Source organism: Sinohyriopsis cumingii, chromosome 17 (assembly GCF_028554795.1).
Source record: "Sinohyriopsis cumingii isolate HCF-2022 chromosome 17, ASM2855479v2, whole genome shotgun sequence".
Classification (NCBI taxonomy): domain Eukaryota; kingdom Metazoa; phylum Mollusca; class Bivalvia; order Unionida; family Unionidae; genus Sinohyriopsis; species Sinohyriopsis cumingii.
The window spans coordinates 119,564,412-119,588,990 of record NC_142977.1 but is presented as its reverse complement, the minus strand read 5'-3'; the positions used below and the strand labels follow the sequence as shown (position 1 = coordinate 119,588,990).

The 24,579-nt window shown below is 34.4% G+C and overlaps 1 protein-coding gene across 4 annotated transcripts in view; it reads left to right on the top strand.

Moving 5' to 3' along the window:
• Positions 1–8,559, top strand: part of LOC149779754 (uncharacterized) — a 114,870-nt gene extending 106,311 nt beyond the window's left edge. For all 4 annotated transcript variants that reach the window (XM_089940616.1, XM_089940617.1, XM_089940615.1 and 1 more), the window contains exon 4: positions 3,561–8,559. In XM_089940616.1, coding sequence (XP_089796742.1) covers positions 3,561–5,905 — 2,345 coding nt within the window. In that variant the 3' untranslated portion in view covers positions 5,906–8,559. The remainder of the gene's footprint in view (positions 1–3,560) is intronic.
• Positions 8,560–24,579: the final 16,020 nt, after the last annotated feature.

The window sequence follows — 24,579 nt, the reverse complement described above, 5'->3', positions numbered from 1 at the left end:
GTGACAAGAAAGCGCTAACCAACAATATTTGTGTAACTGAAAATAAAATCATATTTCCCTAAAATACAAATTAAAAGGATTAAAATAACCTACAGTATGGTGAATGAATTCCAAATCTCCTAAATGTTCAATCAATTCAATAATTCCAAATAGTTCGGATAGGTTCCAAAGGTATTTCAAATAATATCTGTATTTTACTGATGTACAAAGAAAGAGAATAATTCCTGTTTAAATAATCCCAAAATGTCTTAAAATTAATCCATATTAATTCCAAGTGCAACTAATAACCCAAATGTCTCTGAATTAATTCACAGTAAATCAGTACAGATATTATATATCCAAATAGTATTTTAATGAACGTTATAGCTCTACAATGCCAACGAATGATTAATATTATATAAATTAATTATTTGTCTTACAAGGGAAATGATATTATTAAGAATAAGAATTCGTAGTCAAACACCTCTTATATACCAGCAATAATGTAGTAACTAGCGTCTCGCATTCATATCTCATAAACAAGGTTACATGGGTTATTCTAACAGATCAGATACTCGCCGTCAGCTTGGCCTTTGTAAAACCAAAACTCGTGTCCTTGTCAGATCACGTGATGTTTATATGAATTATAAATCGTTTAAACCTTGGAACTTTATGAATGAAATCGACGTACGTTCTATATATGACTCATCCGCAAACTGCGATCATAGAATATAAGCATTAAATTAACGTTAACGAAGTGAACCTTACGATATATACCATTGTAATAAATTAATACACTTACTAAATTTGTACCTAATAGTTTCTTGGTCGTGATGTTTATAATTCATATTTTCGTTGTTATTTGTAAAATAATTTGTTGTAAATTAAATGTTCTACGCTGATTATTTTCACGTTTTGGTTTTGAAAACAATTTTTATATTAGGCTTCAGCGATAACGACCACAAGCCTCTTTTTTTTCTTTCTAACACTATATATTTGCAATACGTGAGAGAAAACTCTCACGTCATATGTGCTGATGTGGAGTAGAGAGATTATATCCGAGAATTCAGAGTTTATGAGCAGTATCTCGGTAAATTTTCTTACCTTTTCCCTAAATTATTTCACCCAGATGTGATTCTTCTATCCTGCACATGTACTGACGATGCATTATATTAGGCTCACGGCCATCGATTAGACAATAAAGGAACTACCCATTAGCATTGTTAATTGTTTCGGGATCATTTCATCTAAATGGATTCTGGAGCAAAGGGACAGCATGTGGGGAAGCGAAACGACCTCGTTAAATTTAAATGCTTCAGACAAGAACAATTAATGTTGTCAGAATTAGCGTGCCCTTTATTCACTGGTTGCAACGAAGTGGTACAAACAACACAATTTGCTGTATTGATATAATTAACAAAATTGTACGCACTGTTTCGACTATATGATCATAAACTAAGTAATGGAAAGAAGCAAAACCTACAAGTATTTATTAAAACATTTAACAAATAATTTAATTGCCAAAGTAATAAATAAAAATATGAGAGGAACTTACAGTATTTTCAAGTGAATCCAAAAGAAACATGAACAGTTATATTAAAGTCCAAAAGGAATGTAAAATTCCGCATAATTTTCAGAATCCGAAAGATACTGGTCCGCCAAGAATTGTGACGTTGTCAAAATGGCATTGTTCAAAACTCATTTGAATAATTCACAATGGTTTCAAATTAATATTATAGCCACTGAGCACTGTTTATTTCCACTGAATAATCCTAACAAATGGTTTCCTGTTAAATAATATACAACATAAAATGCGTCTGCAGACTTGATGTTATAAAACAACACAAGAGATATGAATAACTGTAAAATAGAAATGATTCAGATTGCTAAGTTCTCTCCCTATATACACCTTCAACTGTATATTACGACTATATGTCGCAATAGGCGACAGATGGTTTTTGATCGATTTATTATTTTAAAATATCTATTAATATGGCCTAACTATCGTATAGGAATAACTTACTTCTTCTAAGACACCAACTAATCTATCTGTCCAAAGGGAAAAAGTCCGAAACTCTTCAACACATTTACTAATACTTGTGTTATTAGTAATTGTCAACATGTGCATAATAATATATTTATAGATTCTATGCAATTTTGGCGCTTTTTGACACTTTGAACCAACTCTATGCACGTATTTAATTTCACCCAAAGATAACACTGGTCTACAGCCAAAATGTTTCCGAAATAAATGTAGTCCAACTTTTCTAATTCTGGATCACTGAGAACGAAAATCATTCTTAAAATTGTTTATTTTTTGTAGTTTTAAAGATATGATATTGGGTCAGTATATACAACCCTTCACTTTGGAATGCCGGAAGAAAAGTGAGTCATACAGAGAAGGGATATCAATTTAAACCATAAATGATTAAAATACATCTTTGACTGGATCTGTGAATAAAACTAGTTTTTGACATCACTTTATTTCAGGCTAAATAATGAATGATGCAATCTGAAGATTCTATTGCGTCATACATTTTATATATATATATATATATATATATATATATATATATATATATATATATATATATATATATATATATATATACCTTTATGTCTGCGTAGATTGTTTGAATTAAAACATTAAAAAACACCGTTTTATCCAAGTCTGTACATTGTGAAGTTATATAGTTATATTTGTTATACTAACCTTGATAGTACAGTTAAGTAACACAGAATTAATATAAATAAATGGTATTGGGATATTGATCTCCATGTTTAATTATCTAATTAGATTTTCAGGACTAAATGATTTTTTTTACACCACGTGAGATACACACCGAAGTTATGTAGATATAATTTTGCATTTATATTTAGATTACTCGAGTAGACGTGTTGGCTATTAAAGCAAATATTTATGTATGTGTACATTTAATAGCTTTTAGGCATAGCCTGTTTTAACAAATGCATTTTACTCAAGACAGGACATCCTAGAATAGCTTTCTTAGACTTCTGTATATGTATTTAAAATGACAGGATTTGATTTCCATTAATTGTTCAGTTTTTTACAAAAAGTTTTAACCTTTTCAACTTAGACTGCCATTGGTTTGACAAGCTGTCTAATGTGACTAAACACACGCAATTTAGGTAGACAAAAAAGTGGAAATGAATGTTTATACGCATATGTTTAGATGCAAATGCTAATAATACTATTATCAAGGTTTGAAGAATTTTTCAAAGATCGGGTGTGCAAGGGGCGGGGTGATGAAGGATAATGATGTGCTTATAGACACACATCAAGATATGCGAGTTTCACTATTTAATCACTCTACCTTTTTTCTACAAAAGTTTAGAATATCTCTGTAAATTGAAAATTTCGTAGCTGTAGAACATATGCCTTTATAATTCGGGACTATGGCAACTGTGCGAGTTGGTCTAGTTTTAATTGGGGAAGATCCGCTGTGATATTTTAGTTTGTGCATGACGATATATTAAATGTTATCACACACCCAACTAGTTATGTTAAACACTATGGGGTTAACTATTCAACTATACTGAATGTTTTTTTTTGTTTACAGAAATGGATCATATTCGCGCAGATCTCAAGTCCTTTTACCAGTCCATGATTAAAATGCCAATCTCCATATTCAATTCCGAAGAACAAGTTCCACTGGATGAATTTTATATCGATATTATAATACAGCACCAAACTGAAGGAGTGTGCTGCCCGAACAAACCAAAAGTACATCTTGCTTCTTACAAACAAATATTTCAAGAGGGCAAAAACAAGAGAATAATTTTGACAGGACGAGCGGGGAGTGGCAAATCCACATTTTGTAGGAAACTAATCAGCATTTGGTGTAGGGGTGAGCCCAGTAGCAAGTGGGAATCTACAGATGAAACAGACAAATTGCCGCAGAAACCTTCTGACACTATTCATGATGAAGAAACACTTTTGAAGTTTAGTCTTCTTTTTTTTGTTTATGCCCCCGACATCTCAACAGAAAAATCACTGACTGATGTTGTGTGCAATCAGTGCAAGAAAATTGAATCCGATATTCGAAGCGAATCAGATACACTCCAAAAGATTTTCGAAGAACAACCAGAGAAAATTTTGATTATAATTGATGGCATGGATGAGATGGATAGCCATGTTCCTTCATTCTTGTCAGACTTGTTTGGAAGAAAACTGTATCCAAGGATAACAGTTCTTATGGCTATGAGACAATTCAGAATTTCTGAACTTGGGTTGAAGACAATACATGATTTGTTGTTAGAAACAGGGGGATTAAGCAAGTCAAATGCTTTGAAGTTTGTTAAAAAGATCATTAATCTAAACAAACATCACATGACAATGGAGAAATTATGTCCATCACCAGAAGAAGAGGAGGAACTTTCAACCTTTAGAAACGTACCCTTGCTTCTTTTGTTTCTCACACATATTTGGTGTCAAGATCAACGTCTTCCAACACGACGACAAGACCTGTACAAACAAATACTTGACTGTCTCATAAAGAAGTGTCTAATCAAGACAGGAAATACATACACTCCCAAAATAACAGAACAAGGCAACATGACAATGCAGACAGATATGTTTTGCAAGTTGTACTTAGATAGTGCATGCATGGCAGCATATCATTTTCTACTTGTGGAGAAAAAGGGCAGAATACCAGAAGAGAAACTGATGAGCGAACTTGGCGACAATTCTAAATTTAAACTCAGGGCTCTCTTGGACTGCGGTATTCTATCACAAAAGGATGTCTTTTCACCATTGCAAAGGTATGTTTCTATCAAATTCCTTCATTTTTCAATTCAGGAGTATCTGGCCTCCATGTATTTAGTCAATAATGACCATGAATTCCAGAAGTTTCTCACATCCTTGAAAACATTAAATAATATCCACAAATATAAAAACCTTTTTATTTCCATCTGTGGTCTTGATGAGAAGAAAGGTCATATGGCCTTCGTGAGAATTTGTGAGGTGTGTGATGAGGATCCACTTGTTATACAATTCAGGCAAGGCTGGGATGATGATGGAAAGGCAAAATATTCATTGCACGTCTTGAATCTAATGTATAAGGAGTGCCTAAAAGAAATGGACAGTCAAGGAGTCATTGAAATACCGGACATTGTTTCAGAAGAGGATGAATGGTACATAACAGAGATGACAAGAATAAGATCATCCGCTTCAAAATCTCTGTATCTGTGTTGTGTCACACTAGATCGTGACGATGCCTTGGACATGAGTAGTATGATTAACCTGACCTTCCTGTCGCTGTGCGGGGTGACCATGTCTGAACAGTGTTGTAGATCTCTGTGTAGTAGCATCAGTTGCTGTACGCACATGAGGACTCTGAAGCTGGAGGGGATAACACTACATGATCATATACTTGACTTGCGCAGTCTCCCTAATCTGATATCCCTGACACTGGTTGATATAAGCATGTCCGAGAAATGTTTATGCAGTGGTCTAAGTGACTGTACTAACCTAGAGAGACTGAAGCTGAAACTAATCACACTAGATGATTATGTCCATGACGTGAGTAGTATGACTAACCTGACCTGCCTCACACTAGATAATGTAACCATGTCCCGGAATTGCAGTAAATCTATGTGCAGTAGTATCAGTGACTGTACAAACCTAGCGATGCTGCAGTTGGAAGGAATCCAGCTACACGATGGCGTACTTAACTTGAGTAGATTGACTAAGCTGACTTCCCTCACTCTGAAAAATGCAGTCATATCAGATGAGTGTAATAGAGCTATGTTTTGCAATATCAGTAGCTGTACGCACCTGGAGACGCTCCAGCTGGCGTTCATCTCAGTGCATAATGGTGTACTTGACTTGAGCCGTGTGAAGGATCTGATACATTTGAAGGTCTGTGATCTGGACAATGCAGATAATTCTTGCAAGAATATTTAAAACACTGTAGAAACAAGAAGCGGGTATACTATTTAGACTATAAAGGTTATCGCCACCCGCTAAATGGAAACATTATTTCTTTTCACAAATGGTTAATGATTTGTGATGACTTTGTTTATATCCATTTAAACAATTCATAGAACAAAAAATCAGTTTAAAGTATTTGATACAGTGTTTACACAAACTGCTTTGTGTGTATTAGCTTTGATTTTGAATGCCACATTTAATACATGTAACAGATCTCCGGAACACAATCAAAAGAACGCTTTTAAGTATTTTTGCTTCGTCCATTTCAAGAAGGTCGCTGGAGAAGAGTTCACAATGCACTCGACAGCCATACAAGAAATTCAGTATATTTTAGGGTTTGTTTTCTTCCTAACCAGTACAACCTAATTTAATTTAAATAGCGTTCTTCATGAATTCCTTTCTTTGGTAACTACTTAGACCTGAAAACATTTTAGCGAGAAGCTGCTTGAACTTAAAATAATTCAGTTCTTATGCAGATGCTTATTACAGTAATACATACACGTCGCAGCTTAATTACTTACCAGGTCTCTGTACGGATACTTATAGTAATACATACAAGTCGTAGCTGAATTACTTACCTTGTCTGGGTACGGATTATTTTTCAAAAGAAAATGATATATATGCGACTTTTATTTTACTAAACATTTTCCCATCACATCACCACGATTAAGCAAAACTAAAAATGAAAAGCCCCGACTTAAACAAATAACGTTATGTAGACATTTTTTTTCTAAGCCTTATTAGTGCGGCACGTACTGTGATTCAGCTGTGTACAATTTAAAGTATTTTCACAGTTTTATCTAATGTACAGAGAGTAACGACTAAGGGAACATTTTTGTTGCTCATACGGCATGCATGTGTGTTACAAAATATATATATTTATTTGGAAATTGATAAAGTGTAGTATGTGCCCCTAGCCGCTATTTTGGCGCGAAACAGCAGTTATGGTGTTCGCCTCTGTTCTTTGAAACAATTATCTATTCCCTTATATAGTTAATTCGCTCTGCTTTGCAAACATTGTTTCGGCTCTGCATCGTCCATGCCACTGGCTCCCTCACAAAGAATCATTAGTGCAAAAACTTTATTTCTTTCTTGCGCAGACGACACCAAAGAGCGTCACCTTGATGTATTTTTTAAACACTTCATTGAACCGGAAGCTCGTAACTTCTATCTTTGGGATGTTTTGTGACATATTTCCAAGTAATGTTCTATATTTGTAGAGTGTTGTTCAAGATTAAGGAATTAGAGTTAGCTCTCCTGATAAAGTTTGTTGTGGACAATGTTATATTATCAACGTATTATCATTCCACTATCAAAAAGTGATTGATGGGCAAGGTTGTTGCAGAGGGGGTCTAGGCTTATGTAAGGTCAGAACTTCTCTCCCCGGAAGGAGTAATGAAATAGTGACGGAGATATTTGTTTCATGTTTGATGTGTTTGTTTTTATCTGTTCGCAGCTGATAAATTTGACAAAATTTTCCAGCTTAACTAAATCCAATTAAGTTTTTGTTTGTTGACCTATTGAAAGCAAATATATAACACTGAATGGTCTTTATATGCACAATTCGTTGACTTTTATGAGATTAACTATCAGATATGTAAACAGTAGATTGACATCACACATGTATTACGTTTATGGACCTTTATATTTTGTGAGATCAATATAGTGCAATTATTAGAAATAAGAGTTATTGTTATAAATTCACATATGCCGTAATTGTTGCCAAGTTTGTAAATCTTTTAATATAGTACATACGTTTTATCGTAATAACAAATTATCTGACTCAAGAAACAAAGTACTTTTCTTAAGACACCTCACTCTGTAGACAGATAGACACCTCATTCTGTAGACAGATAGACACAGCTCAAGGTTTATCAGAAGGTCCCTATTCATGAAGAGCTTGCAATTTATACCGTGTATCAAAAAGGTCTTTTTTAAATGCAATTATTGTTATTAATAACACGGTATCATTCACTTTTCTGATCATTACTCAAAAAGTATCAGTCTTATTTGTGTAGTGTTATCACATAGAAAAATGAATTAATCGATGGATACACAAAAAGAGAGGCTGCAAGAGCAAGGCGGACAGACAGACAGAGAGACGGGAGGAAAGATACCATCGATTTTGTGACTCGTTGGTGAAATGTTGATTTCATCCTGTTAGTGATAAGATAGTTCAGTGAACTGACAATGCATAAGAGAGGCAGTGATGAATTTGCAACAAGTAGGATTACACAAAAAAACAGGTGTATTAAACCTAGAAGGCTTCAAAGAGAAACATCTTTATGTGATTCTTTAAAATAATTACCAAAAGGCATCTTTCTTGGGAGATTTTTGTGACATTATCTTTCTGAACGATAATTAATGATTGTTGAATAAAGTGCTGAAACAGAGAATCAGTTTAGTTCATAATAGTACCGTTTTTAATCGATAATCTCATCAGGGTTTTGTTAGTATTATATTATCTATCAAAAGGAGATCAGATTTTGTGGTGGTGTGGAGGCTAATGTGTTATTTGAAATTTGTCCCAGCATGGATGTTCAAGGAGCACATTCGATTATATTTGCAGTTTGTGTTTGTAATTGTAGGAAATTGAACAATTTACAAAGTTTAAAATCTGAAATAAATCCCATTGTTGTGTTTTGTGTATTTGTTACCATACTTTAGACATATAAATAATATTGTGCACTTTTCTTTCAGGCAGCATATTATACAATTCTAACTTATTGTTATACCAGTAACACATTTGGATGTAGATAGTGGATTTGTATCAAGCTCTGTTTTATGTGCCTTTGTATTTCTTTTGAGATTAGTAGAACTTTCGGGTTTTATTATGAATTCCATTTCATAATATTTGCAGTGTTTTGTGTTTGCAACTGTAGAAGTAGAAATATTTCGAAAGAATTATAATGATAAAGAAATCCTATTATTTTCTTGCGCACTTTTTCATATAAAGCAGATATGTAAAATATATTGGTTCTAGTTTATGTAGTGCATTAGAAAATGATAACTAAGTTCTATGTCAGAAACAGCTTTGTATATAGATTGTAGTTATGCTTGATTCAAGGTTTGTGTACGTACCTTGTTATTTATTTTAACATTAATATAGTGTTAATGGTACGTTAGGAGCTCAATTCATTTGCACAAATATACTGTATTTATTGTTGCTTTTGTGAATACGTTTCTTGGAGTATTAAGTTTGGTGCACTACGGTTTTAAATGACAAAGCAGTCTTCTTAACTTGCCACCATTTGTAGACAATGGGACACAACTCTCCTTTCTATTTTCTTCTCAGTTTGCAAACTAATTTAATCATCAATCAATGCTAGATTTGATTTAGATGAAACGACATTTATGCCAAGAATAGAATACATGATCAAAAAAATCTCAGTCTATCACATAGAGAATAAAAGTTTTGTTATCAATGTTTAAAATGGTTTACAAAATTAATTTATCCATTTAATAATGATACTTAATAGAAATAAAATGTGATATGAACATTCTGACCGCTTACCAACTCTGAAATGCATGGAGCGACGAAATGGTGGATATATTTTGTATCCTATATATTACATCAATTCTTTGTATAATTCCTGTTTTTCCTAAGTGGTAATCATTTTTTACCAAAATCACTAATAGCATCCGTATTGTGTTTATATTGCATGTAACATTTCTCTCAGAGTTCAATCAATTTCATTTTTCTAAGTTCCCAGGCATTTAATCTCAAATAGTTCACGTAACAAACTAATTTGTTTTATATTTATGTTTATGTATGTTTGTTTATGCTTATTCAATTAAATCTTTTATTTATGTTGTATTTAGTTCAAGGGTCGTTTTGTTTAGTATGAATGGCATTAAGATTAACATGACGCCATGTATTGAATTAGCACACTTTTCGTCAATTCTAAAACAAAGAACAAATTCAATTCATGTGCCTTGTGTAAATGACGTTTTGGTGGCAATGATTACCTGATGTTTGTTTTCTGGACAATCTTGGTTCATCAGAATGTTATATGACAATCACACCGTCATCTATCGGATATGTTGACTGTTGTTTTGACAGGCATCTGCTTTTAATTAATTTTTATTAGTATCAAAAAATACTTCTAAATTCAGATTCCACTATTGCCTTGTTATATACTAAATGCACAAAATTGTATTATTCTACCTTTGTTCTGTGGCTGTTTAAATTTTCACGATACCATATATCATCTAATTTGTGTCATTTTTGGTTCTTTTACATCCATGCGTTTTCAAAATAGATTATAAATTAATTGCAACACTTATTTCTTTCTTTCTCAAGAAAAAAATTGTATTGCTATTTCGAATGTACCTGTTTTGTTTTTACGTTTTGACACCTGTGGCATATTGGTAGATAAGCTTCTCGTTCATTTTCTGAAGATTTTGCAGAACTTAAATGTTTCAACTTCTGCTTTGTTGAACAGTTCGGTCTCCTCGATATCAAAAGCCTCTATTTATATCTGTAAGTAAAAGGATTATTCACAGCATGAAAAAGAAGTAGGATTAAATTTTCAAGAAACAACATCACAGTGAATATATAGCGCACAAAAATCATGAATCAGCACCGCAGCGATCAATGAAAAACACAAAGCAGTTACTGAGAGAACAATGGCAAAAGATAAACTTCCAGTAATGGATGACTAATATAAAAATTTTAAATATTTAATCAACGACTTAATAGCGACACTCGGTGTCAGATATTATTATGTGTTTTTTGTGATATTCAAATTCCAAACAAATTCACCCTTTGTTCTTAACAAACCACCAACAGATTGATTTATGTTTTTATACGAAGCCAGTGTATTTGGTATGTAACATGCCTTTTTCAATAAAATAACGCTTACCACTATTGATAATGTCTGTCGATCTAAAGGCAGCCAAATATGTACATTAAACGCATCGAAAGAGAAACCAGTGGCTGAATAAGTTAATGAAAAAATTTAAAGAATTATACTATCTAGGCATATAAAAATGCGTGTGAGTTTTGATTACTGCTAGCACATTAACCATGTTGGTTGTTAAGCTGTTGCTGTCATAGTTGATGATGCAAATATTTATCTGTTGCTTAAAGTTTGTCAAGAAAGCACAAGAAAAGTAAATTTAGTCTTCTTGAACAAACAAATGAAACGAGCAAACGCTAGATACTCATGATAATGTTAAAGAAAAAGGAAGAAAAGGCAAACATTCTGTTTTTCTTTTCTTTTCCCATGGTCAGGTGTCATTACTGTGTGCTGTTTCTCATGTTCTCAATAGCTAAGAAATAACTTGCGTTGGTCCATGATGAACATTTATTAATTCCATCTGAAAATGGTCCATTAATGGCTTGTTTTTTATCTTAATGTGCATCAGTGTCGGTACAATCGAGCTGCTCGTCAGTCTGCTCTAATTTTAAAACCAATTTTAACGTTATTAACTTTTTTTTTTGGTCGTCTTTTTTTAAACCTATCTATGATACTGATCCGGTCTTGCAAGACTTTTGTAGTAGTAATTTGTAAATCATTTTGCGTATCGTTTGCTGTACTGTCTATTACGAGGTTTGCAACTGCCTGCAAAATTGACCTCCCTGAAATTAAATATTGGTACAAATAAAGCAATTTTATGTTAATGTTTATTTTGCTTCCATCTTTTTATACATTTACACTGTATGGTTTACTTTTTGATTGTTTACAATAAATGTGTTAAAAGTTTTTTATTTGCTACCACTTTTTATTTAAATTTTTCTTTCAAATAAATAACAACAAATGGCATTTGCGTATTAACATCATACTGAGCATTCATTGATATTATAACTGAAATGCAATCGTTTGAAACAAATGGAAAAAATCAACAGAAAACAAGGGGGTTGTTACGGATCCCCTTATGTGACACGGATGCACATATTTTTTTGTTTCATTTAATCGAAGTATATTTCGTTATTTCGAAATGCTATTTCATTACTTCGAAACACTTTTTCGTTTCAACGAAATAGGATTTCGTTTTTCCGAAATAGTATTTGGTTATTTCGAAATGCTATTTCGTTCTTTCGAAATGCTATTTCGTTTAAGCTGTTTCGAAATAGTATTTCGTTATTTCGAAATAGTATTTAGTTATTTCGAAATGCTTTTTTTAAACTAAATACTATTTCGTTATTTTAAAATAGTATTTCGTTATTTCGTTTTTTCGAAATATTATTTCGTTCAGACGAAATGTTTTTTCGTTATTTCGAAATATTATTTCTTTTGAACGAAATAATATTGCGTTATTTAGAAATAGTATTTCGTTATTTCCGAATATTTCGGATTTGTTTCGAAATTACATCGCATTTCACTGATATTTAGGATTTTTAGTACTGCTGTAATTGTAGGAATGGATAAGGATCGTTTGGCTCTGGCAAAAGTTTATTTTCACTTGGGTTCAAAATATAAATAGATTGTGTTCATTCTGAAAGAAAGACATAGATATAATCTCAGCATTAGACTGCTGACTCATATTTTGCATGTTCTTGGTCTTTAACGGTATAAAAATCCCACTGATGTGATGACAGTTGCCGAATTGATAATGAATGAACAGCGGTTTTCCGGTACCATGCATGGTTATAGGTGGATGTATCATAAGCTGAAATGCAAATGTATACGGGCAAGAAAGGAAGATGTTCGCCTTTTGATGAGAGTATTAGACCATGAAAATGTTGATCTCCGCCAATCGCATCGACTTCATAGGCGTATGCACCTATCAAAAGGTCCTAATTACATCTGGCACATGGACTCCTATGACAAGTTGCGCCCATAATGTATTTGCATCAATGGCTGTATTGATGGTTTTTCACGGAAAATGACATGACTAAATGCATATTGCACATGTAGGAACCCTCGCGTTATAAGGGGTTGCTATCTCGAAGCTGTGAAAGCCTTATGTGGTTGTCATCTTATAGTTCGAGCTGACAGGGGCACATAAAATGTTTGTGAATTCCAGGGTCTCTTTTTGCCGGCATGGAAATGATTCATTATGTGGTGATCGCAGTGTCATGGACGGGCGCAGCACAAATAACCAAAGAACTGAAAGATGATGGGGCTTCTTTGCGCTAAGTATGAGCAGAGTTCTGGTTGTGACTCTATCTCAATATCAATTTAAACAAATTAAAAATACACTTTTGTGCATGTGCTTTATTGGTGAAATAAAATGATTACTAAATCCATCTTCAACTTACATGACATTTTGATGATTGGGAGAATTTTGTCACTGTGGTTTGGTCTCCACTGATAGTAACTGTCGCCATTATAGCAATATAAATCTTGCATGGTGCATACTGTATGTATGTACCAACAGTTTGTACCTGTGTCAGAGTCTGTCTCACTCACTGCAACTCATCATGTATATTAGGTTGCTCCGCCTCCTCATAATAGCATAGATTAGGCATTATAATCATCGTTGAAGACTATGTGTACCAAAATTACAACGGTTAAGACTAAGGTATGGTATGAAGGGATAATGCCAGATAACGCTGTCGAAGATAAACGTCAGTACGATTAATAATGGATAAGTATGAAATGCTATATTTTTCAAGAATCGGCATATCTATACTACGGTAGGGATACATTTTCCAGTCGTTTATACTGAAATCAAAGTGACATCTTTTTCATACGATGGATACTTAGCCCATCCTTGATCGTTACATGTCAACATGTGTCTATCAATCGAACTGTCCATAGCATACATAAAAACACAAATACTGCACGTCCGTAAAAGTTGGTCGTACCCAACGATTACTTGCCGATTTTGGGTACATGAATGGTACCACCTCATCGTCAATGACGGTTATATTCAGGATACTCTCCATGCATGCTAGGGTATCCCCTTCAGGAGCGAAGGGTTTCAACGTTGCCTCTGTCAGATGGAGTGTTCAGATCTTATTTTAAAGATTGACAAGCCGCGGAACTAATGTGTTAAAAGAAATTTAAAACTGCTTTAACAATCGATCAGATCTCTTTATACGAACTATTGCAATTTATTTTTATCAAATTTATTTTTAAAACATTCAAAAGCAAATGTAAATACGTATGTGATTAAATAAAATTCCTGCCGTCTAAATATAATTCTAATTTAAATCGCAAAATTCCGTTTCATAATATTTATGTTAACTATTAGTGTTCTTAGGGTAATTCATTATTAGGAAATGAACATCTAAATATAATTCTAATTAAAATCGCAAAATTCCGTTTAATAATATTTACGTTAACTAGTAGTGTTTCTTAGGGTAATTCATTAATAGGAAATGAATAGACGTTGCGGAGCCTTTCCCGCTTATTTGTATCCCCCATTATGATGCATTGTTTTCACGCGTCTACATCCATTCCCCAACATTCATCCCTTGGGAATGGGTCAGAACAATGGAACAGTTATGCACGTCTGCATACATCCCCTGCCCCAACAATTTAAAAGTATGAAGACAGTATCTTAAACCTTTTAGGAGGAGTGACACAACATCGCACTTATAAACAATCACAAAGCACTTCCGGACAGATTTCTTCACGTAATTCCCGGTGTGTTCGTCGAAAGGATTTCGAGAAACATGTGCGTTTAACGAAGCATTTTAATTTAAATGACGAAAATTGGTTGTAATTTGTTGCATGCAAGAAATTTTGCAAAATATCGTCACTAAATCGATACCTCTTAGAATAATTCCGGTATATCAATAGATCGCAAATACATGCACAAAATCAAAGGTACGCCAATAATGTAAAGTTATTGACCCGAAGTGACATTGGATAGTTTCCTCTTCTCCAAGCAATGGTTAACCAGTCTCTTATATTTATATATTGATATAAAATTCGTGTTGTTTTGTACCTGAATTGAAATATTTTCTTCAGATAAGCACTTATTACATAGTAAATATTTTTTGTGAAAAATGAATTCAATAATATTAAATGTTCAGCTAACAATTAGGTTTTGACCTCCACTAAACCAAATCATGTATAATTTTATTAATAATGTATCATTATATTGATAATGTATCATTATATAGATAATGTATCATTATATAGATAATGTATCATTATATTGATCAAAATTGTTCAGTGGTTAAATAATTATAATACGAAATGAACCTTTAATTATTTCAAATTCTGAAATACGATATATCGTATCCTTAATGGCAACTATCGGTGTTATTTATACAGCTATTTTACTTAAAAAAAGACTAGTTTATCCCTGTCTATTTTGCTCTGGAATTGACTCAAGATTATAGAAACAGGACATAATATTTTATACGTTTCGTCAGTTCATTTGGTTTATTGTTAATATTTGTTAATTTGTTAATATTTGTTGTTGAGTATTACGTGTCAGGTAACAACCATGGTATCTGCATCTTTATGTCAGCCAACATATATGTAAGTAATTATAAGAAACTATTATATCCGTTTCAGATTTATATTAGCTACAATGACAAACAAATCGGACACGAGTACCCGACTCATTGTTGTTGTTGTAGGGTTTAGCGCCATTTTTTCAGCACATGATAGGTTGTGCATGGCGGCCAATATAAATGGTGGAGGAAGAATCCTGGAAAACTTGTAAAGAACCACCGACCCATGAGAAGCTGCTGGCAAGCTGTCTCACATACCTGCATTGGCTGATTCCGAGACTCGAACACACGTAGACAGAGGTGAGATAGCAGTGATCGGTAACGGTGCACGCTTTACACCACTCGGCCACTATTCCCCTCCAGTCATAAATTAAGTGATTCAAAGCATTCTTTCACCAACTGAATATGCATTATATATATATATATATATATATATATATATATATATATATATATATATATATATATATCCAAAATTCTGACAACAGTGCAAAATTAGTATTTCGGCTCTTTAAAGAGTCAATCTCAAAGGCAAATACAAAACATAAACAAGACAAAAAAATAAAACATAAAAGCTGCTATGTTTGCGAAACTGTACATGGCTGTTTCTACAAGAATTAAACCTTTTAACTTTATTATGTTTCAACTATTTTATTTCAGCTTGTTGCTAATACTGGAAAATATTTGTTTTGACCTGGAAATTAATGAGGCATGACATGTGTTATTTTATGTAAATTTATGTAAGCGAAAATTATATCCCAGATATTTCTTTGTTATAGTAGTCATAGGTATTAAGCAAATTTAGAGACTTGTTTAAAAGTGTCGGCTGAAAAGATAATTTTATTTGTGCATGGTTGTTTTGTTTTTTTCTTCTAGTTTTCTTGGTTTGAATGTTAGAAGGCAGCGTATCCAGTAAGATTCCTTTTCTTTCATGGTTTGGGAACTTGAGTTGGTGTTGTGAGCATTTGCAATCAGTGTTATATTACTGACACTGTGGCCAGGGGAGAATTGTTCTGCGTCCGAGCTTCTTTGTCATCTTATCAGATCTATGAAGGTTGACCGTTTTTGTAGCTTTTCAGTTTCTCCGACATACTAAAGGATACAGATCTTACATGTGATGAGACAAATGACATTCTCTATTTTGCACGTTTTGTTTCGACAATGTATGTTTAGTTTTTATCTAGTCACTGTGCTAGAAAATTTCCTGGTCTCCATCATGTGTTAACAGTTTTATTGTAGTTTGATTGTTTAAACTTTCTCTGGATACAAAGTATAACCATGATATGCAATAACACTTCAATTAAGCTAAAATGGTATTGTATTAATTAATAATAATAAACTACTTATCGCTTGAGTTCGTTTTCTTCTGGCTTTAATTGTCCTTCTCTGTGGATAATGCGAGGACAGATTAAAATATATTGTGCATGCAGGGATCAACCCCCTGATTGTGGATATAGCCAGGATGGATTAGAACAGCATGTGCGTGCAAAGGTGAATATATATGGTATGTTGGCAAGCTCATACTGCTTTGCTACTTGTTATATCTACGTTTGATTCCTAGCTGTGTACAAAGCTTTGCGATTTTTGTCCAAACCGGAGACCATATATTTTCAGGTGGTGCACATGACTGGGCTGGTTGCTGTTGTTGTGGGATTATACACCATTTTTCAGCACACGATAGGATATACAAGGCGACCAGTATTTATGGTGGAGGAAGAACCCGGGAAAACCCCTTAAAGAACCACCGACCCACGACAAGCTTCTGGAAAGTTTTCTCACATACCCACATTAGCCGAATCCTAGACTCAAATCCACGCAGACAGAGGTGGACATATAACACAATTAATTTTAATATATGTTCTCTACATTTGTTTCTCAGTACTTACCTTTCCACTGTGTGACAATCAATGCAAGTCATATGTTAATCTAAAATACCTTCAAATATGACTTCACGGTGACGTTCTCGTCAAAGGTTGACCTGCTCTTTTTTGAGATGCTGGACCGTCAAAAGAGCAACATGTAAGCAGAACACAGATTTCACTTCCGGATCATCACCAAGGCCTTATTTCTCTCTGTGCACTGTCGCCAAAATACACCCAGACAACAACACCCTGAGCTCATATTATCAAGAATAAACAATTACCTTTAAATCCCAACCAAAAATGCATAAATAAAACTCTTCTATCACCACCAAAATGAGAGAGGAAAACATGTTCTAAAAATAGACGAGAACTACATTCGTGGGTACTGAACTGGAAGTACTAATTGTGACCCGATTCCAGGTGAGATGGCAGTGATCCGTAACGGAAAGCGCTTTAGACCACCAGGCCACTCGGGGCCCCTCTGACTGGGTTGGATAAAAGAAACTTAATTTCCACTGAATCAGATTTCCTAACATAATTTTCTTGACCAATTTTTATCTTTCAAGGGATATTGATAATGCGAATTGGCCTAACGGATTGGTAGTTTTGTTATAGTCAAATGTGACGTATAGTACGTAATGAGTTTAATGTTATACATTATTAACTTAACAAAACAAAAACAACTGTCATCTCAGTTTTGAGGAGCAAACTCTATATTACGGAAAGTGTATTTATATGAGCTAAAATATAGGGAATTAAATTTTGTATTGTACGTGCAATAGGTCACGGCTTTGGGATAATACTGAGCTATTTCATTGTACCTATCTTCTTGCGTGAGGACTAATCTAGATGCAATGAGCGTTACATTTTTCATATGCATTGGGCATTGCGTGCAATCAGGTGGCAAACATCACCATGCCAAGTAGTGGTGGCTGCCATATTGGTCGTCTTCCAGTCAACCGGGTCCCTTGACTGACAACCATATTACACGCATACCTGTAATCCGGTGGCTATCAAACGTTCAATATAGAAAGTATAATTGCGGTCGATAATGTTAATATTAAAGAGAATTACAAAACATTGTTGAAGTACATGCTATAAAACGACTTTTTATGCTTGTTTACATTTTACTTCTCTTCACCTCAATGTTCGCCGCATGTACATCGCTAAATATCAATCCGCCAAACTTTATATGTTCGGGAATCATCAGTCAGTCGGTCTTAATACCCGTCTACAAATAATGAAAAGTACTTGCAATTAGTTTCTTATTCTAAATAAGCATTATATGTATACGTAAATAAGATGTATATTTGAGTTTATTTGCCAAAAATAGGAGAACTATTCTAGTTGTCGTATGCATTTCCGCCTTGGTGTGTGAGAAGGCACTTCCCGCAAAACAAGATTGTGAATCAAATTACGAAAAATACAAATTTTAACAAAATTACAAACTGATCAGGTAAGATATGTAAACAATTGCATACTTTACAAAATGATACTTCAATGGGGTCTGGTGAAAGTCAAGATCGTCACTAATCGTGACTGTTTCAAAAAGTATAGAGCAACATGTTTAATGACGATGAATATTACATGCATTCTTGTATACATCTGTGGGCTTTTCTACATTAGATTCTACTTGTGTCGAATATCGAATAGCCACGTATATGGAAAGAGTTGACACTTATTGGTACAGTTAGTTATGTTAATGCTCATTTAGTCATATGTTTCTGTATTTGTGAAAAATATATATTTCTTTTGTTTTTTATTGACATGTAAACACTGGATAAATTGATTTTTATCGTTTGTACAGTGTAGTCCTTTGCAAAGACGTGTGGCTATGCTCTAGAAACAAGGATACAAGGAGGCCGTTAAATGTGACTGGTGCCCTACAACAATGGAAAATACTAGACCAAAGTCTTACATTTCGTACATTTTGTTTTCAGCCCATTATTAGGATACCAAGAAAATGGTTAGAGATTTTAACTCAAGATTCAGTAATTAATAAAGTTTAGAAAACTAAATATACCACTTCAGTGTGCATGAAAAGACACATGAGCAGAGAGTTTGAATATTCTAACTCTTTACTTTGTGGAAATCATACTGTTTGAAACTAGCATTATATTATTATTATTATTATTATCAAAAATAAATGCGAAATTGTGTTGTTGTCTTTATCATAAAGTGCTTGTTATGGCTAATACAGGCCTTCTAACTTTCATTTAGTAACTACTATCCAGGTTGTTCAGGACTGACTAGAATCAATTTTATTTGCCAACTGTATGTGCAGAAAAACAGCTCATGTTATATTTCTCCAAGTTTTATTCAAAAGCCACATCTCATTGCCAGTACTTTGATGATTCATAAGCGTCAGTGTTTTTTCATATTCACTTGATAAAGATTCCATGTTGCTGTACATTGTATCAAAGTCTATGGACAAAAAAGGTATGGAATTGCTCTTATTATAAGTTATTCTTTCAAACAGTCACTGCTAAATGGTGCATGATACATAGCTGAAAGAAATGGGACGTCACTATTACCATAATGTTTAGCTATTTCTTCACTATCAGAGTACCATCCCCAACCCACCTGTGTTGAAAAGTGTATTGCTAATAGCTCTGAATACCTGCTTGAATAGTACATATAACCTACATGACTATATATATGAAGAGAGAGATATACACAGAAAGAGCAGCTGCTATTTAAAGAAATAATGTAAGTCTTGACAGCCTAAGATCATGATCAACTTTAAAACCACTGAAATGTTTGATTCATAGCAGAAAGACAATCCTAGCAGTATTACCCTGTATCCGTAAGAAACGCAAGAAATAGAATATGTACTCACTTTGATGATCGGATTCCCTAAAGGTCCAAATAAATTATTCTTTCTCTCCCTTTTAAAGTAGAAATTTCGAATACGTAGTTTTGCTTCAATAACTGATATGTTTGAGACGACGTATGCAAATGCATTGTGCCATTCAATGATATATAACATATAAAGTTACTAACCTACAAGGTAACAATCTAGAATGCATATGTATAAGACAACTAGGCTATATTTTAAGGTGTATTTGATGTTTAGTTGTTTGTTGGCATTGCGTTCGTTCTGGTAAACAAAACACGTTTTTTGGGGGAGAAGATGAGAACTTGCGAACGATTGAAGATTATTCTTTCACTTGTAAACTCTTAAGGATTATAAGTGTTTGCCAATCTGGCCATGTGTTATCGTGTGTTTGCCTGGGCCCTTCTGGCCATGTGTTATCGTGTGTTTGCCTGGGCCCTTCTGGCCATGTGTTATCCTGTGTTAGCCAGGGCCCTTCTGGCCATGTGTTATCGTTTGTGTGCGCCTGGACCCTTCTGGTCATGTGTTATCGTGTGTTTGCCAATCTGGCCATGTGTTATCGTGTGTTTGCCAATCTGGCCATGTGTTATCGTGTGTTTGCCTGGGCCCTTCTGGCCATGTGTTATCGTGTGTTTGCCTGGGCCCTTCTGGCCATGTGTTATCGTGTGTTTGCCTGGGCCCTTCTGGTCATGTGTTATCGTGTGTTTCCCTGGGCCCTTCTGGTCACGTGTTATCGTGTGTTTCCCTGAGCCCTTCTGGTCATGTGTTAGCATGTGCTTACCTGGGCCCTTGAAACTACAACTTATAACCTTGGATTCGATTTGTAAGATGATTCGCTAATGTGTATATGTCGCATAATTTAGATTAACCCTGTGTCGGAGTAGTTTTGATATTAAAAAATCAAGCAGAAGAAGCACATTTACTTTATTCTTAACATGCAGGAAATACTTTATAAAGTTGCGAAACATGTTTTAAAGTATGAACATGAAATTTCTGATGCTAAAGTTACCTCTTATTTTCATAACATCTGCAGAGCTACATACTATAGCCCTGTCCAAGAGAACAAAATGCATTAGAACAGAGTAGAAACTAAATTACAGCTTTATGTTTGCTGTTCAGAGTGTTGAAGAAGCTTACGCAAATGGTTCTAATTAATTTGTTTTAGGCGAATCTGTATTTGGAAAAGTAATTGGTTTTTTTTTTGTTTGTTTGTTTGTGAAGAAGTGTGTAATCTACCAAGGTCGAATTCGTACCACTAACTTTTGCATCATGCAGAACAAATTATGCCAGGTATCTGTCTGTGCCACTGTTCTCCACGAGGCGCTTACCAAAACTGGCAGAACATGAATTTATACAGGGAAACTCTGCTGGCAAACTTGCTAAGGGCTAGTTAAACGTCATATTGTTAGCCTATACCCTTGAAATTAATTGGAACATGAACTACAAGAGAGCATGATGAATCATTCGTCTTACAATGAAAGGTCCATGTCTGATTAGATGGTTTATGGCACGCATAAACATAGCTCTCTATGCAGCTCAGATCTGTACCTGCATTAGGGGAGGTAGGGCTGGAGATGATCAACTGTATAGTTTAGCTCAAAGGGCTTCACGGAGAAAATTTTAATTTTGATATAGAGAAACTGAATGGCATGTTCAATGACATATACGTAGATCAAATGGATGTCAGTGGTGAACAGAAAGAACAAGGCCTAAATTGTATCATTCAATTGGGATGGGATGTACCTTCATCATCTATATGTCTTTTCTTATAACATAGTCCTCATGAATTGTGCGTGGGCCTTTAAAAATACACATTTGCCGTAGAGTCTGCTCACTGAAGATGGAACAATGATATCCTGTACAAAATCAGACTTGATACATTAATCGAGGAACGCATATGCGTAGAGAAAATTCACAAGTCTGACCAGTTGTACAGATGCTGTCATCTACGATGAACGTGCAGTAATTCGGGTCTAACTTCATACATTCCATAATATTGCCAACAAGTTTCTGTCTAATGTAATGAATTCTATCAAAGACATTAGCACTGAAATCATTTTCCAAATGTTTATTATATTTGATGGACACAGTGAGGGCATCATTAAGTCAGAGAGGACAAAGTTACGCATTGAAGGAACATCCAGGCTTGTTTATTGAATGCGAGTTGAAGAAAAGGTACCACCTAACTGAAAATAGTTCCTCAATGTGAAATAAACAGGTAACATTTTGCATCTTTCTACACATAGTATATGGAAAAGTGCAAAATGTCTCACTGTAACCCACCTTTTGTTAACGGTGGGCATGAGAAGGTATATTTGGCCAACTCCTCCAAATCAGTGTCATAATATAATGAAATGGAATCCAGCCGAGAAGAAGCAGACACTACGGATATAATGCATGCCATCACATCAGCAGAGGCTGGGAGTGCAGCCTATGAACAAACGTCTTAGTGCTGTTTCTATACCATCGTCCCTTCACCAAGGCTAAATAAAAAAAATTTGGAAGGCATGGAAAACATGCAAAACTTATTCGTTTCATCCCCATCCACGCAAAATAGACAGCGCACGGCACAAAATCATTTTACCTAACTATAGATTAACAGGGCGTAACACTGTCAGTGCCCTATTTGGATTAGAAATAAAAATGCCCTCAGAATCATAATAAATGATGCAGACACATATCAGACCATGATAGCAATGGGAGACACAACTATGCAAAGTGATGATGAAAAGTTTAACGCATCACAGTTTGTTGGTTGTCTTTATGGGGACAATAAGTTTTCTGAATAGCTGAATGAGAAGGGAATTGCTAGCAAGCTACGGAGGCACGAGAGTGATTTAGGACAGTAATTGCCACCATGCATAAGGCGAAGGAGGGTGATGTAGAAAGCTTTTTTTTGAAGAGGAATCTTTCATAGTATTTCACCTCACCATAGCGTAACGGGGATCAGTTCTTGATAAGGCGTCACGTGGGGGTGGGCTAGATTGAGGTTTGCAACATACATAACAACTGTTCTCTATGGCAAACTAGATGCGCCACTAACGAGTATTTAACCCGGACGCTTCGAACGTATATGAATTTCAATTCTGTGCTTGGAAATATTCTCCTGTTCCACGCATAACCAGCTGAGGCCAGACTTCGTGGAGATCCGAACAAATGTGACAAATAAAAACAATAGGTCATTTAACTGCTCGTGTGATGTTACAGGAGGTATGGTATTACACGGCCCATTTCTCAGCTCACACAAGTTATTTGAGGTGGCATAATCGAGATTATTTATTCTTAGACCGAAATGTTCATTTTAAACTATGATGACAAATATTGTACTGCCAGTATAGGTTCTTTAACAATTAGGAATTCCGCCTTGCCACTGTAGCAAACGTCAATATGGATAGGCCCAACTCCCATTTCTGTTGGTATAATGAAATAAAACTTGATAATCATTGTAAAAGAAAATGTCTTTCTTATCAATTCAGTTAAATTAATCATAATCAATAAGGTTGACTGTATTGGGCTCCGTCAGGTACCAATATTACGAGGTTCCTATTGTCCAGACGTCGTGTATATTCCATATTTTGCTTACAGTCCTCTGCATGGTGTATATTGTGCCAATGTGCGGTATTTTCCGTAGATTTTTGTGTATATCGAAATCTAAACATAATGTTCATTGTAAAATAATAATATATTTCACCCAAAATATGAGATACAGCAATTTAATTAGAGCGTGTAACGTTGTTTATTTATAAAAGAATATTTAAAAGTTTATTTCAACTGAGTATATCACAAGCGGTTACTATTGAATCCTGTTGTGGATTCCAAAGGACATAAATGCTATAAGTCAGTGTCCTCTTTCCTGGAATATAGCATTCTAAGTTATGCTATAAACTCACTGTCCAAATACAATCACTGATAAACAACACTATATTCTGACCCATGAACCCTATTGCAAATAAAATCACTGATGGACACCAGATCGCAGCCATGAACACTGTTCCAAATGTAACCACTGATGGACAGCAATATATTTAAGCCATGAATACGATTTCAACGCAACAAATGATAGACAACAATATATTTAAGACATGGACATGATTACAAATAAAAATACTGATGGAAACCAGATTTGAGCCATGAACCCTATTACAAATGTAACCACTGATGGACACCAAATCTCAGCCATGAACACTATTACAAATGTTACCACTGATGGACAACAATAGATTTAAGACATGAACACGATTGCAAATGTAACAATTGATAGAATAGATTTAACATATGAACCTAATTACAAATCAAACTACTGATGAACACCAGATCTGAGCCATGAACACCATTTAAAATACAACCACTGATGGACCAGAACAAATTTAAGACATGAGCCTGATTCCAAAAATAAAACCTCTGATGGACACCGGATTTGAGCCAAGAACTATGTATGTGCATATAAAACATTTTTTACAACCATAAAAAGAGAGCTCGTGAAATTTTTTTTTGATTGGCTTTACAAAAACATATTTCATGAATCTTTGAATCTTGAAAGTCCTGTCGAATTCCCCTGCTTCATCGTAAATCCTAACAAATCTGGAAA